The sequence below is a fragment of the Peromyscus leucopus genome, chromosome 19 (assembly GCF_004664715.2).
Source record: "Peromyscus leucopus breed LL Stock chromosome 19, UCI_PerLeu_2.1, whole genome shotgun sequence".
Taxonomy (NCBI): Eukaryota; Metazoa; Chordata; class Mammalia; order Rodentia; family Cricetidae; genus Peromyscus; species Peromyscus leucopus.
The window spans coordinates 21,993,789-22,008,641 of NC_051079.1; the positions used below are offsets into that span (position 1 = coordinate 21,993,789).

The 14,853-nt window shown below is 49.5% G+C and overlaps 1 protein-coding gene across 24 annotated transcripts in view; it reads left to right on the top strand.

Annotated features, from left to right (window-relative positions):
• Bin1 (bridging integrator 1) overlaps positions 1–14,853 on the top strand; it is a 60,569-nt gene that overhangs the window by 16,467 nt on the left and 29,249 nt on the right. For 23 of the 24 annotated variants that reach the window (XM_028867053.1, XM_028867059.2, XM_028867057.2 and 20 more), the window contains exon 2: positions 12,903–12,983. In XM_028867053.1, the coding sequence (XP_028722886.1) occupies positions 12,903–12,983 (81 nt within the window). Of the gene's footprint in view, positions 1–2,783; positions 2,909–12,902; positions 12,984–14,853 lie in introns of those variants that run through there. The other variant, XM_037197033.1, reaches the window with a different exon arrangement.

Below are 14,853 nucleotides of genomic sequence, written 5' to 3' on the forward strand. Positions count from 1 at the left end.
CAGGTCTAACCTCTCTCTTTGGTTGCTCTCCCTTCCTTACTGGAGTCGGGGTAAGGCACAGCAATGGCTCTGTCTGGATCGGCTTCTCAGGCCTAAGGTGTCAGGAGCAGGCTCAGTTGGTTTTGTTAGGGCCACTCTGAAGGGACGGAGTGTGCATTAAATACCTGAGAAAGCAACCTTGGGAAGGAAGGTTTATATAGTCCATCACGGTAGGAAAGACATGGCCTCACTAACGTGAAACAGCTGGTCACATTGCGTCTGTAGTCAGGCAGCAGAGAGAAATGAATGCTGATGCTCAGCTCCCCTTCTCCTTTTTAGTCACCCCAGGACCCCTGCTTATGGTCTGGTTCCTCCTGTATTCAGGGTGGGTCTTCCCACCTTCATTAACCCAGTCCAGGAAATCCTTCATAGACATGCACCGTCAATATGAATCATCCCCAAGTGCTTAGACCTCAGTGTCTGAACCCAGACTCCGAGGAGAGATTGGCAGAGCTCACCTGAGCTCGGTGAGATGAGACGCCACCCTTCGAGCTGTCACCAGTGCAAGAGCCGCATCCAGAGACCACCCGGTAGTGAAGTGTAGTCCTGGCCTATGCCACCCTATTTGGTGTGCCTCAGTTTCCTCTTTCACAACATGGCTGCCATAGCCTTCTTGTTCCAGAAAGGAAGAGAGGACGCTGTGGCTGGAGGCATCTCAAATGGCAGAATAGACCAGGAAAAGGGTCTGGCCAGTCCTGTGAGCATCCCTGAGCCAGGGCCCCCTGTTGGAGGAATATGATCAATACAGGTGCCAAGCACACTCAGCACTAGCCAAGAGCAGCCTGCAGGTGCTGCAGCTTGGCCTCGGCCCCAACAGGTGATGGGTCTGGGTGGCTTGTTGGTCCTGGTCTGTCTCTCTTCCCACATTGACGGGGCTGAGCAGCACTGACTCATGGCTACTTCAAAACCACAGACCTGGCCCTGTTCTGCTTAGCAATGTGGGCAATAGTGTGTTTGCTTGCTTCCTTTTTATTACTTAAAAATTTATTATATATTATTAATTAATTAATTAATTACTGTGTGTGCCTGTGTGTGTGTACGTGCATGCCTGCCTGCCTGCATGTGCCTGCTTTCTCCTACCATGGAGGCTGGGGATCAAACTCTGGCCCTCAGGTACTACTGCAAGAGGTTCTGTCCCATCGAGCCATCTGGTCTACCCCGGCCTGCTTTTCTTATTTCTGAAGGGAGGGTGTTTTAGTCCCTTCTTCCACTGCTATGACCAAATACCTGACAAGAAGGAACTTAAGGAAGGAAGGAAGGAAGGAAGGAAGGAAGGAAGGAAGGAAGGAAGGAAAGAAGGAAGGAAGGAAGGAAGGGTTTATTTCGGCTTATAGTTTGAGGAGATACAGTCCGTGATGGCAGGAGCATGAGGCAGCTGGTCACATGGCATCCACAGTCAGGAAGCCAGGGGAGACCAGTGCTGGTGCTCAGCCCCTTTTCTCTGAAGTCCAGCACCCCAGCCTATGGGAAGTCCAGCACCCCAGCCTATGGGATGGGGCTGCCCATATTTAGGGTGGGTGTTCCCTCTCAGTTAACCCAGTCTAGAAACTCACAGACACATCCAGAGGTTCATTTCCTAGGTTATTCTATACCCTGTCGAGTTGATAATAGTGACTGTCATGGAGGGTAATACTCAGGAGCTTGAGGCATGAGGGGAAGACTAAATGCCAGGGAGCAGGGATTCCCAGTAGCAGCATTAAACCTGAAGGGAAGAAAGGCCTGATTCTAGGGTAGAGGCAAGACAGGACAGGGGAGCCTGGAGCATTTGGCAATGCTGGAACCGAAGTGCAGGAAGATAAATGGGGATACGTCAGGAGGCTCCCCTGGCCACATTTGAGCAGTAAAAAGAATAATGATGGGAACAGGTCTGTGACGCAGTGAACGCAAAGTGAAAGTGTGAGTTCCTGGCACTCACCTTCCCCCTGTCCTTGCAGAGGTAAGCAGGGAAACTTCACAGAAGGCCAGGGCATATGGAGAGAGCTGGGCCACAGGAACAAGGACTTCTCAGGCTTCCCTGTGCATGGAACTCAGGGTGGGGGCTGCATAGGGGGGTACCTAAAACTAATTCAGCAGGACTGGATGGAACCTGGAGTTCCCTTTCTTCGCCAGGCCCTGTGATGGAGCTGGTCTGTAGACCTCCTGTGCTGACTCGTTTTATGTCAACTTGACATAAGCCAGAGTCATCTGGAAAGAAGGAACCTCAAATGAGGAAATGCTCCCACTAGACTGACGTGTTGGCAAGCCTATGGGGCAATTTTTTTGATGGATGATTGGTGTGGGAGGTCCCAGCTCATCGTGGGTGGTACCACCCCTGAGCAAGTGGTCCCAGAGGCTGTAAGAAAGGAGTTGGAGCAAGCCATGAGGATTGAGTCAGGAAGCAGCTCTCCTCCATGGCTTCTGCTTTAGTTCCTGCTTTGAGTTCCTGCCCAGACTTTCTTCAGTGATGGACCATGATGTGGAACTGTCAGTGAAATAAATCTTTGCCTGCAGGGGTAAGGAGGGGCCCACAGGAGAATATCCTAGAGTATCAGGGAATCAGTCTAAAACTCAGGGGTACCTGGACAGATGGACAGACCTTTGGTCTGATTCTAGGGTCCCTTCTTCATTTTTACCTCCCACGGGGGAAACCTGTCTGGTTTCTCACAGGGCCTTTTGCCTGTCTTCCTGTCAGCCCCCGTTGTAAGTGTGTGAGGGCGTTAGAGTGTGCATCCTGTCCCTGCGGTCCCCAACCACAGCCTGTGCTGGGAAGAAGAAGAAGTTCAGTGGGGAGGGTGGGGGAGATGGCCGACTGACTGGGTGAGGCTTCACTCGGAGACTCTTTCTGGCTGCAGCTACAGCTCAGACTCACCCGGAGGAGATGATGAGGAAGGTGAGGCCTGATGACTTTTTGAGGGTCTCAGCAATGGAGTGGTGGGTTCCGGGAGGGAGGTGCGTGAGTGAACGCTCTCGTGTCTGTGTGTAGGCAGGCCTGTGTGTTAGGGTGCTGGCAAAACCGGGTGAGTGGTGGGTGGAGTTCAGTGTCTGCTTCCCATAGCAAGCGGGACATCAGAACTTCGGTTCCTGCCTGACTTGGGCTTTCCAGCTTTCCCGTGATCTTTTCTCCCGGGCTCCTGGATTCGACCCTGGGTTCTGGAACATGCCTGTCGTGTGTGTGTGTGTGTGTGTGTGTGTGTGTGTGTGTGTGTCCATCTGTCCGCGTGTCCCCACAAGGTTAGAAGGCTCAGTCTCACCCTGGCACTGATGGAGGGAAGGCCTTAGTCTACGAGGTGACTGTCCAGGGTCTAAGGTTCAGTGAGAGACTGAGTGTCCTGTCTTCTCTGCTCTCCATTCACCAAGCCTCTCATTGGGGGAGATAGGAAATGATCGGACTCTAGTTCAAACAAGCCTTGCCTGTGAGCTTAGCCTGCCCTCTGGGATGGTGGCCGGGCCTTGGCATGGGCCATGGGACTTTTGTAGGGGTCTTGCCTGTGTCTGTGTGAGGGGGTGGGTTTTTGTAGAGTTGGAAGGTTTGGCGGGATGTCTCATACGCTCAGGGATACAGCTGAACCCAGAGCGTCTGTTCTTACTTTAGGTCACAAGGAAGGCCACATCGGATGTTGGGGGGCTTAGGGAGGACTTCCTCCCTTCCCGGAGGCACAGGTGGCTCCAACAGGCATTGACCTATGCCCGACACCTCACCTCAGCCTTCCCAGGGGAAGTGGGCCATCTCATTTGGCCGCTGCCGAGAGGCTATACAGCTGGATGTTAGCGGAAGGTCTGGAGCCGTCCATTGAGGTGTGCAGGCAGCCGCTGACAGACACTCCAGCTCTGCTCACATCTGGCCAAGGGCTTGAGGATGTGGGGAAAGGAAGCTCTGATAGGAGGTGACATTGAGTGGCACTGATAAGGCTTCCTGGACTGCTGGCTCTGGGCCTGCTTAGTGACCTCCTGTGCTGGCAAGCACATACACGTGGGGGTGTGGCCAGTGGGAGCCTTATCCGTTGTCCCACGTGAAGGGCTCCTCTTTGTTCTCTGTGAGCTGAGACAGGCAGGGCGAATGCGAGGTGCTGTTAGTACCACGGAAGGTCTGGGGCTTCCTTTTGTTATAGGTGTGAATTAGAATCTAGATGACACTCACCGTGATTTCCGGGTGTGTCCTGCAAGAGAGAGTTGACCCAGGAGCCCATAGATAGAGGAGATAGAGATAGACAGATCATTAAAGAAGGGAAAGATGGGCCTGGGGCCGTGACGGTGGGAAAGTGCTTACCACGCGAGAGTGGTGACCTGAGCTCAGAGCTCTGGAAACCGTGTAAAGTCCCGGTCTGTGGTGACTAGAGCATGCTATGGCTAGAGCAGAGGTGGAAAGAGGAAGCTTCCTGGAAGCTTGTGGGCTAGTTTGGCATCCAAACATGGCGCAAGTCAGGTCCTTGGGACGTGCAGGGCAAGTGGTTTAGCCACTGAGCCTTTTCCCCAGCCTCTCAGACGTCTGTCGGATGCTTCTGGAACCTTCCTCTCTGCCCTGTTCTCCTGCTTCTCCAGTTTGGTCTAGAACTCTGGATACCTGGGTGCCACTGAGGCCAATGTCATTCCTCCCTTCTCACCCTTCACGGCTCCGCTTAATGTCTTGTGCTCCTCCTCTTCCTCCTCTCCCGGTCCAGGTTGTCCCGGATACTGAGGACCCCTGCTTCCCCAGTCTGTGACCTCAGCATAGGAGACTCCAATGAAAGGGATGAATGGGCTCTGTCAGTGTGTGCGTGTGTGCGTGTGTGCGTGCGTGCGTGTGTGCGTGTGTGTGTGTGTGTGTGTGTGTGTGTGCATATGTGTATGTGCGCGCACGCATGTGTGCGTGCGTGTGCATGTGTGTGTGTGCATGTGTGTGTGCGTGTGCATGTGTGTGTGCATATGTGTGTGTGTGCATGTTTGTGTGTGTACATATGTGTGTGTGTGTGTCTTGGTGAAAGCACTGTTAGACCTAAAGTGAGTACCTTGTGCTCCTGACCCCAGAATGGCAACAGGTCCCCAACGTGGCTGAGCAACATTCATGTCAGGGAGCTGAAGGGGTACTAGAGCTGGTCAGGAAGGCCTCCCTCGGGGGCCAGGGTGTGGTGGGGTGCCCGGTGTGGATGGTATGGATAGGAATCTGCCATGGTAGTTGGTCTTCCCTCCTGCTGTGAGTCCCTACAGAGTTTCTGCTCAAGGAGCAGCCATGCAGTCAGATTCTGTAAAAAACCCACAAAACTTAAGAATTTAATGCTCCATCCTTTGTGTTGGGCTGCATTCACGGCCATACCCCGCTGTGAATGGCTTGCCGGCCCCGAGCTGGACACACCCGGTAGCCTCAAGGTCTCCCTGGCTCAGATCTCTGCAGTGGGGTTCTTGGGTGAGGTGGGACTTGAAGGGGGCTGCTTCCCTGACCCTGGGCTACACCATAGTTGCTATCACGGTTCCTTGCCACTGTAGGGGTGAAAGTTCACAAAGCTGTTGGCCCCTTCTACCATTTTTACCCCCCTTCCCGTCCTGTGACCTCCAGTGACGACGCGGAGCCGTTAGATACCCCACTGCTTTACCATATGACTTATCCCTTGTCTCTTCTCTCTGGGAGCTGCCGCCCCTCCCCCACAGGTCTTTCCTTTCCCGACTGCCCCACCCCCTCGCTCCCACATCTGGGCCACCTGTGTGGTTTTAGCCATGATGCCGGGACATAACCTAGGTGGGATAATTGATAAAATATTTCAGTCATCTTGCTGTTACTGTAACAAAATGCAGGAGACAATCAGTTTTTAAAAGGGAAAGATTTACTGGGTACATAGTTGAGATGGCTTAGTTCATGGTTGATGTGCTGTTTTCGAGTCCGGCTTGACGAGAGGTGGCCGTGGAGGACTGGACATACTGAGACTCCTGGGGTGGGGGGCTCTGGAAAAGGATCAGTAGGTCGGTGTAGGTCCGTGAGGGCCAGAGGGGTGGGGAAGGGCCCAGCTGAGGCCCTGAGTGTACTTTGCAGGCCGTGCAGCCCAGTCTCAGGGTCATCAAAGGGAGGTGTGGATCGGAACATCCTGGTGTGAGGCAGATGCCTCTGGGCTCCGTGATCACCGCACTGTCTGTCCCCCTTTGCTTTTTTTCTCTCCCTTTTCCATCATGGAGAGCTCTGGGGTGGGAGAGAGCAAGGCCCAGGGAGGAAGTGGGGAGCCTTGTTGGGCAGGCCCTCTGCTCAGCCTTCCTCTTAGCTCATTGACCCAGCTTCTCTCCTAACCTTGGGTCTGTCTTTCCCACCCTTGCCCACCTAACACCGTACCTCTGTCCTATGTCTCGTTTCCCCAACACTGATGAGGAGGGCCAGAGGCCACCAGAGGCAGGCCACTTTGTGAGTGTGTGTGTGTGTGTGTGTGTGTGTGTGTGTGTGTGTATGAATATGAAGGTAGGTGGTGGACTGTGAGAGACAGAATGGTTGGGCCCAGTGTTGACTGCTGGGCTATGGCGGAAGAAACAAGAGTGTCTGTGCCCATGTCACCTCTAATGGTCTACTCAAATAGGAAGCTGATTCCGAGTGACGTCAGCCAGCCCCAGCAGCCCTTACTACCCTCTCTGGCCTGGGTGGTCTGTCCTGTGCCTCTTCTGGGCCTCCTTGCAGTGTCATGGTCCTTGGCAGGGGTGGCGGAGTCATCTGAGTCCCTGAGGACACCCTGTTTGGCCCCTTTTCTGCTCAGCCCACTTTGAGTGGGTGGGGCTCCCAGCAGTGCAGTGGGATCAGTAGGGAGGGGCATCCGGTCTCTAACACTGCCTCGGAAGCTTTCTTCGTGGTGAGGTCATGACAGCCTGTCTGAGATTCCCCTTCTGGTTCTGGTAGGAGAAGACAGAACCAGAAGGTTCTATCCTTTCGATAGACGGTAAGGAGTCCCGAGGGCCTCACTCTTAACTGTTTCCATCTACTTCTTGCTGCTATGATACAGGCAGGGTGATTTAGAAAGAAAATGGTCCAGGGTTTGGGCGGCGGCTCAGTTGGTGAGTAGATGCTGTATCATGCTGAGGACCTGAGTTCAGATCCTCAGCACCCACATAAAAGCTGGATATAGCAGTGCATGTCTGTAACCCCGGGGCTGGAGGAGCCGAGACAGGCAGATCCTTGGAACTCATTGGCTAGCCAGTCTAGTCTAGTCAAATGGATGGGCTTCAGGTTCAGTCTCAAAAATCCGGTGGAGAGTAATTGACACCCGATACGGACTCTTGGCCCTCGCATGCACGCACGCACGCACGCACGCATGCATGCGCACACATTTGTGCACATCCTTGTGAACAAGGACATAAAGGGCATATACCACACACAGAAAGAGAGAAAGAGAGGTGGGGGAGGGGAGCCAGAAAAATATTTTAGTCAGTTTGCCATTATTGAAACAAATATTTAGACAATGGACCTAAAAGAGAGGAAAGATGAGTCTTTCCCTCAGCCCGGTAACAACCTGCTTGCCAGTGCCCAGCCTCCCACCCCACCTCCATTCACCAGGGATTCTGCCTCTTGGTTAGCGCTTTCTCCGGGACCCTCTCAGCCTTCCCTTCCAGCCCATCTACATTCCTTTGCGTTAGCCACGGATATCCAGAAACACCCCTGGTGCCGCCAGGGACCCACAGTGGCCACACTGAGCGCTGGGGCAGGCGATTTTCACTACCCTGCTGGTCTCCCATTATGCTCTGTCCAGACTTGAGCTGAGTCCTTCCCCGGCAGCCTGCATGCAGGAGCTCCGCCTCCCATCCAACTCCATTCACTGGAGACTCCATCTCTCGGTACAGACCCAGAACCCCCTGGTCCTTTCATCCCTGTCTGTCCAGACTTACTGTCTGTCCTACTGCAGCCTACTTGCAGGAGCCCCTCCCTCCGCCATGCCTCTACTCCCTGGGACTCTGCCCAGGGAGTGTGTGGACCCCATCTTCCTAGGTCTTTCACGGAACCCCTCTCAGCCTTTCCCCCTTGCCCATCTCCATTCCTTTCTGCCACCCACTGACTGCAGAAGCACTCTCTACCAGGGTCCCCACAGCCACCACACTTGCCTAAGAGCCAGAGAGGACAACAGAAACCAAAGAACAGAAACCCAACCGACAAAGCCAAGACTAGATATCATCATCCATAAACACTCCGATCATCATGACTCCAGATATCTAGACCCCAATGCAAACCTGAGCAGCCAAGACAAATGCCTTCACCAGAACCTATTAGCCCTGTGAGAGTTGGCCTTGAGAAATGCAATAATTTTAAAGCACAAGACAAGGACTTCAGAACAGCAGTTATGAATATGTTCAAGGGCCTTAAAGAGGATATGAATAAACCCCTTAACAAAGACCATGAGAACACAAAGAAATAGTTAAATGAAATAATGAAAACAGTTCAAGACATGAAAGTAGAAATAGAATCACTTGAAGAACACTGAAACGGAAATAAAACAGGAAACGAAAAATTTAGAATGTCAAACAAAAACCTCAGAGGCAGGCCTCACCAGCAGAATATAAGAGATGGAAGAGAGGACCACAGGCATTAAAGACCAGATAGAAGAAATGAATGCCTCAGTCAAAAAATGTTGAATGTCAAAAAATCCAGGTACAAAACATCCAGGAAATCTGGGACACTATGAAAAGATAAAATCTAAGAGTAATAGGAATAGAGGAAGGAGAAGAAAACCCAGGTCAAGGCACAAAAAATGTTTTCAACAAAACCACAGAAGAAAATTTCCCCAGCCTAGAGAAGGAGGTGCTCATCAAGGTGCAAGAAGCATACAGAACACTAAATAGAAAAGTCCAGTAAAGAAATTCCCTACAGCACATAATAAGCAAAACCCTGAACATACAGAACACAGAAAGGATATTAAAAGCTGCAAGTGAAAAAGATGAACTAACATAAAAGGCAGGCCCATTAATAACGTCTGACTTCTCAATGGAGACTCTGAAAGCCAGAAGGGCCAGGCTGATGTTCTACAGTCTAAGAGACCACAGGTGCTGGCCCAGAGGACTGTATCCAGCAAAACTATTGATCATAATTGATGGACAAAGACATTCCACGAGAAAACACATTTAAACAGTTTCTATCTACCAATCCAGCCCTACTGAAGGCACTAGAAGGAAGACTTCAGTCTGAGGAGGCCAACCACATCCAAGAAGACACGAGGAATAAATAATACCTGAAAAGTAAATGAAAAGAGGGAGAAAAAACCCACACCAGAACAATAAAATAATAAAATCAGTAAACACTGTTCATTGGGAACTCTCAATGTAAATCATCTAAATTCCCCAATAAGATACAGACTATCAGACTGGATTGGAAGGCAAGATCCCTCTTTCTTCTGCATCCAAGAAACACGCCTCACCATCACCTTAGGGTAAGAGGATGGGAAAAGTTATTCCAAGCAAATGAAGCTAAGAGGCAAACGGGTGTCGTCATTTTAATATCTGACAAATCAGACTTCAAACTAAAACTAATCAGCGGAGATAGAGAAGGATGCTACGTACTCATCAAATGAAAAGTCCGTCAAGAAGATACTACAATCCTAAACATTTATACATCAAATACAAGGACATACAAGTTCATAAAAAAAAAAAGAAAACCACAACTACAGCTAAAATCACATGTTGAGCCTTACATGGTGTAGTGGGTGACTTCAGTACCCAGCTCTCACTAATAGGCAGGTCACCCAGACAAAAACCAAACACAGACGTACTAACAGACATAATAAAGCAAGTAGACCTAAGAGATATATACAGAACATTTTACCTAATGAAAATTCCCTTCTTCTCTGCACCTCGTGGAACTTTCTCCAAAACTGACCACATACTTGGACACAAAGCAGGTCTCAACAGATACAAGAAAATTGAAATAATAATACCCTGCATCCTATCTGACCGCCATGGATTAAAGCTGGATATTGATAACAAAAGAGACAACAGAAAGCTTATAAACTCATGGAAACTGAACAACTCTCTACTGAATGCAATATGAGTCAAGACAGAAATTAAGGAGGAAATAAAAACTTTTCAGAATTGAATGAAAATGAAAACACAACATGGCCAAACCTATGGGACACAGTGAAGGCTGCTCCCAGAGACAAGTCCATAGCACTACGTGCCTACATAAAAAAAATCAGAGAGGTTCCATATTAACAACTTAATAGTACACTGGAAAGATCTAGAACAAAAAGAACTTGTACCCAAAAGGAGTAGATGGCAAGAAATAGTCAAACTCGGGACCGGGATCAATGACGTAGAAACAAACAAAATCAATACAAAGGAGTAATGAAATGAAGAGTTTCATTATGTATCAAATAAAATTGATAAACCCTTAGCCAGATTAACTAAAAGTTGGAGAGAGAAGATCCAAATTAACAAAATTAGAGACAAAAAAAGAGACATAACAACAGACACCAAAGAAATCCAGAGAATCATAAGGACATACTTTAAAAACCTGTATCCTACCAAACTGGAAAACCTAAAAGAAATGGATAAATTTCTTGATGTATGCAACCCACCAAAGTTAAACCAAGATCAGATAAACAATTTAAACAGACTCATAACACCTAGTGAAAGAGAAAGTGCAATTAAAAGTCTCAAAAAAAAAAAAAAAAAAAAAGCCCAGGGCAAGAATGGATTTAGCATAGAATTCTATCAGCCTATCAAAGAAGAACTAGCACCATCAACCAGTCCTCAAATTATTCCACAAAATGGAAACAGAAGGAAGATTGCTTATTCTTTTTATGAGGCCACAGTTATACCTATATCTAAACCAAAGACCCAACAAAGAAAAAAAATTACCAACAAATCTCTCTTATGACCATAGATGCAAAATTTCTCAATTGTGAACTTGCAAACCGAATCGAAGAACACATACACATAAAAAAGATTATTCATCATGGTCAGAAACTGACGGTAAGGCCCTATTGCTGAAGACAACATTCACATATCTCATTGCACACAGAGAAATTGAAGTGGTACCTACCTAGAGCCTTCACCTCTCCTAACTAGTGTTCAGGTACTGGAAGGTACTGTGCACATTACCAATGGAGAAAGGTAATCATCAACCCAGGTATAAACCATGTAAACCTGCTGGTGCAGTAGTGGTACAAACATGGTATGAGTAACTAACCACTCTCTCTTTAGATTTTAGCTCCCCTCAAAGAGACAGAACCCATGTCTGGCGCTACTCAGATAGCCAAGAATCTGAAACTAGACAAACCATGGGCCTAAGGGAAAACCAAGTACTACTGTTCTACCAAAGGAACATAGCAATAAATTGACTCCTTATAGCACTCTGCCACACCCATATATCTATTGCTCCATTCAGCCGTCATCAGAGATGGGAACTAGTACACAGACCCACAACTGGACAATGTGCAGAGAGTGAGAGATTCTGGAACACTCGGTCCTAAGTTAGATGTTTTCATCAACCTCTCCCTTCAGGGATCAGGGATCTATAGGGAAAAGGAGGCAGAAAGATTGTAAGAGCCAGAGGTGATGGGTGGCTCCACAAAAACAGTGTCCTTCAGACACAACAGGACTGATGTACCCATGAACCCTTAAATACTGTGGCACATGCAAAGGGCCTGCACAGGTTGAGCCAGATGGTGTGCCAGTGCTGAGAAGGGAATGTGGACAAGGACTCCCACTCCGAAGGAGCTGTCTGTGGTTGGTACCCATCTGCAAAAGAGAAATTAGTTCTTCCCAATGGAGTCTCACTGGGAATAGTAACCACACTTCAGGGTAGACCCCATGCCCAGCAGCAGAACAGAAAGTAAACTCAGTGGTCTTTCTGTATACTTTTATCCCTTATGGTTTAGTTTGGACATTTTTTTTTTTTGTGTGTGTGTGTGGGTGTCTTACTAATCTTTGCTTGTATATTTAGATACCTGATTTTGTGGGGCGTGTGTGTGTGTGTGTGTGTGTGTGTGTGTGTGTGTGTGTGTTTGAAAGAGAAAAAGTGTGAAATAGGGTGGATAGGGAGGTGGGAGGTTCTGGGAGGAGCTGGGAGAGGGGAAAATCTGATCAGAATATAGCATATGAAAAATACTGTTTTTCAATTTTAAAAGGTAAACAAAACAAAACAGAAGAAAAGAGACAGGTCTGTTTGGTGCACATGTTAGAGGTTTAGTAGTTAGAATCCTCAGTGGGTTTGACTCATTGCTTTTGGGCCCAAGGTGAGCCAGTATGTCATATTTGGGGAGAGCATATGAATGAAAAAGTTTCTTGTCTTAGAGTATCCAGGAAGCAAAAAGAGAGACAGAGCAGGGGATGAGGTCCCAGTCAGCCCCCAAGGGCATGTCCTCAGTGACGTAGCTCTCTCCCACTAAGCTCCACCTAATGGTTCTACCATATCCCAGTAGTACCATAGGCTTGAGACCAAGTTAATGCATGGGCCTTTGGCAGACAGTTGTAGGAGAGATGCTTATCTAAGTTGATATGTATAGGGTGTGTGTGTGTGTGTGTGTGTGTGTGTGTGTGTGTGTGTGTGTGCATTACTATGGAATACTGCACAATTTTATACAAGGAATGAGCACCCATGGAATTTGGTATTGGGACAGAGTCCTGGAACCAATCATGTGTGGATATTGAGGAACCCCACACAGCTAAAACACTCATGATAACTGACCTAATCCATTGACAATGACATCCATTATCCATCCACGAAGAAAAAGCATTCTTGGCCTGGTTGCCTTCCATGGGGACTTACCTGCCCACACTGCCTTGTTAGGATAACTTTCCAACACAGATGTGTGGGGGGGACGACATGACACTCTGACCCTTGCACAATGACCGTCCTCATGGTCCTTGTGTCCCACCCTCTAGCGACTGAGCACCCTTGTTCCAGCCACTGCGCTTTTCAAGCTGATGATCCTCCCTTCTCTTTGTGCCGGCAGGTCCTGCAGAAACTGGGGAAGGCGGATGAGACTAAGGATGAGCAGTTTGAACAGTGCGTCCAGAATTTCAATAAGCAGCTGGTGAGTGTTTCTGGAGGTGAACAGCGGTTGCCAGGTAGGAGATGGTGAGGACCATATTTGTGGAGTAGGAAAAGCCAGAACGGGGAATGATGTGGGTTGGTGAGGTTGTGAAGGACTTCCTAGAGGGGGATGCCCTGGTCCTGGCTGAGACCATCAGAGAGAAGAGGCCAGGTTCTTGGGAAAACCTACAGTGAGGAACAAGGAAGGGGAAGCCTGGAAGAGCTGAGGACTGTGGTCAGACTCTGGAAAAGCTCACATGTCAAGGCCAGTGGGAGCCAGAGGAACTTCTTGCTAGGAGAGGAACATCTGTTGCATTTAATGTGGGGATCCAAGCAGGCTGGATTTGCTTAGGCATCATCTGGACATCATTGGTGCTCAGCTGTATGGCAGGCTAGCTGGTCCTTTGTAGATGGCTTGTGGGTATCTCCAGACAGTCAAGGAGAGCCGCTGTACCAGTGTCCCCCTTTTATAGATCAAGCAGTGAGGCTCAGAGATGTAGGGTCAGTCACCCAAGGCCACCCAGCTTTGGAGGTAGATTCAGTTGCTATTTGTTTGGTTCCAAAGCTTGGTAGCACTCCCAGGGCATCTTTACAAGGACACATTCCAGGCTTAATTATGTAGGCAGCCTGGAGGCAATAATTAGATCCAGAGGAGGACTTCCCTACAGAAAGGAAAACCTTGAACATCCCAAATGGAGATGGCCTACACCATCCCCTGACTGGGGTTGCGGGAGAGGGCAAGGAGGAGGGAGGGCTGAGCTGGGCCATGGCCTATGACTTCTTCAGGACAGTCCCATGAGAATCTGAAGCCACAAGAATGGGTCAGGACAAGCAGGGGGGGCGGGGAGGCTAGGGCTCTGCTGGAAATGGGGTGGGGTAGCCCCAGGCTGGGAGACTCCAGCTTCACGGTACACGGTCAATAACTGAGGTCTTGGGTAACATTGAAGGTGCCCATCAAAGCCTCTGCGGCTGGCCTGGAACCTAGGGGAAGGGTCTCATTGCTCTGGGCCTGGGATATGGGAGTGAGTGGCAGCATGGTGGGAGAGAGCTGGAGTATGCTGGGAGAAGGATGAAGCATGCTGGGAGGGGGCTGGAGAGCTGGAGAGCACTGGAGAGTGCGTGAGGAGAGAGGGCTCAAGGATAAGTTACCCTGGTCTGCCAGAGATGTCTAACTCAAGAGGTTCCCCAGGCAAGAGTGGGAGTCACCATAACCACCACCCTGGGGGTGGGGGAGGCAGTAACAGGAGGTATTCAAGGCCTGAGTAGGTTCCCTGACAAGGGGCATGGGTTTCTCCATCTGTAAAACCTGAGCTTGAACAAGAAATCAGAAGCCCTGGCCTCTGATTCCGCCTATTGTAAGGCAGGGCATGTCCCCTACTTGGCTGTTTCTCCTAGGCTGTGGGCAGCTTTGAAGCCCTGTAGGAGACCGCCATTATCTGCACACGTATTGTCGGCCCACAGAGCCTTGAAATGAGGCCCGTATTCTTTATTTCATGTTTTTTTTTCCCCCCCTTGGGACAGAGTCTCCTGTATCCTAGAATGCCCTTGAACTCATTCTGTAGCCAAGACTGACCCTGGCCCTTCTGCCTTCATCCCGAGTGCTGGGGTTACAGGCTTGCTCTACCACACAGTCTGTGTGTGCTTGGGTTTGAACCCAGGGATTTGTGTATGCCAGGCAAGCGCTCTGCCCACTGAGCTAAACCCTCAGCTCCTGCTGTTTTCTTTATTGTTAGGTGAAGCACTGCGCTTCCCAGCAGTTAAGGCCACACGGCTAGTTTAGGGGGTTGGGGGGATTAAAATTAGGACTCTTGGCCCTTTAAATTCCTCCCAAGTTCACCCTGCCCTGAGGACCGCTGGATGCTGTGAGCTTG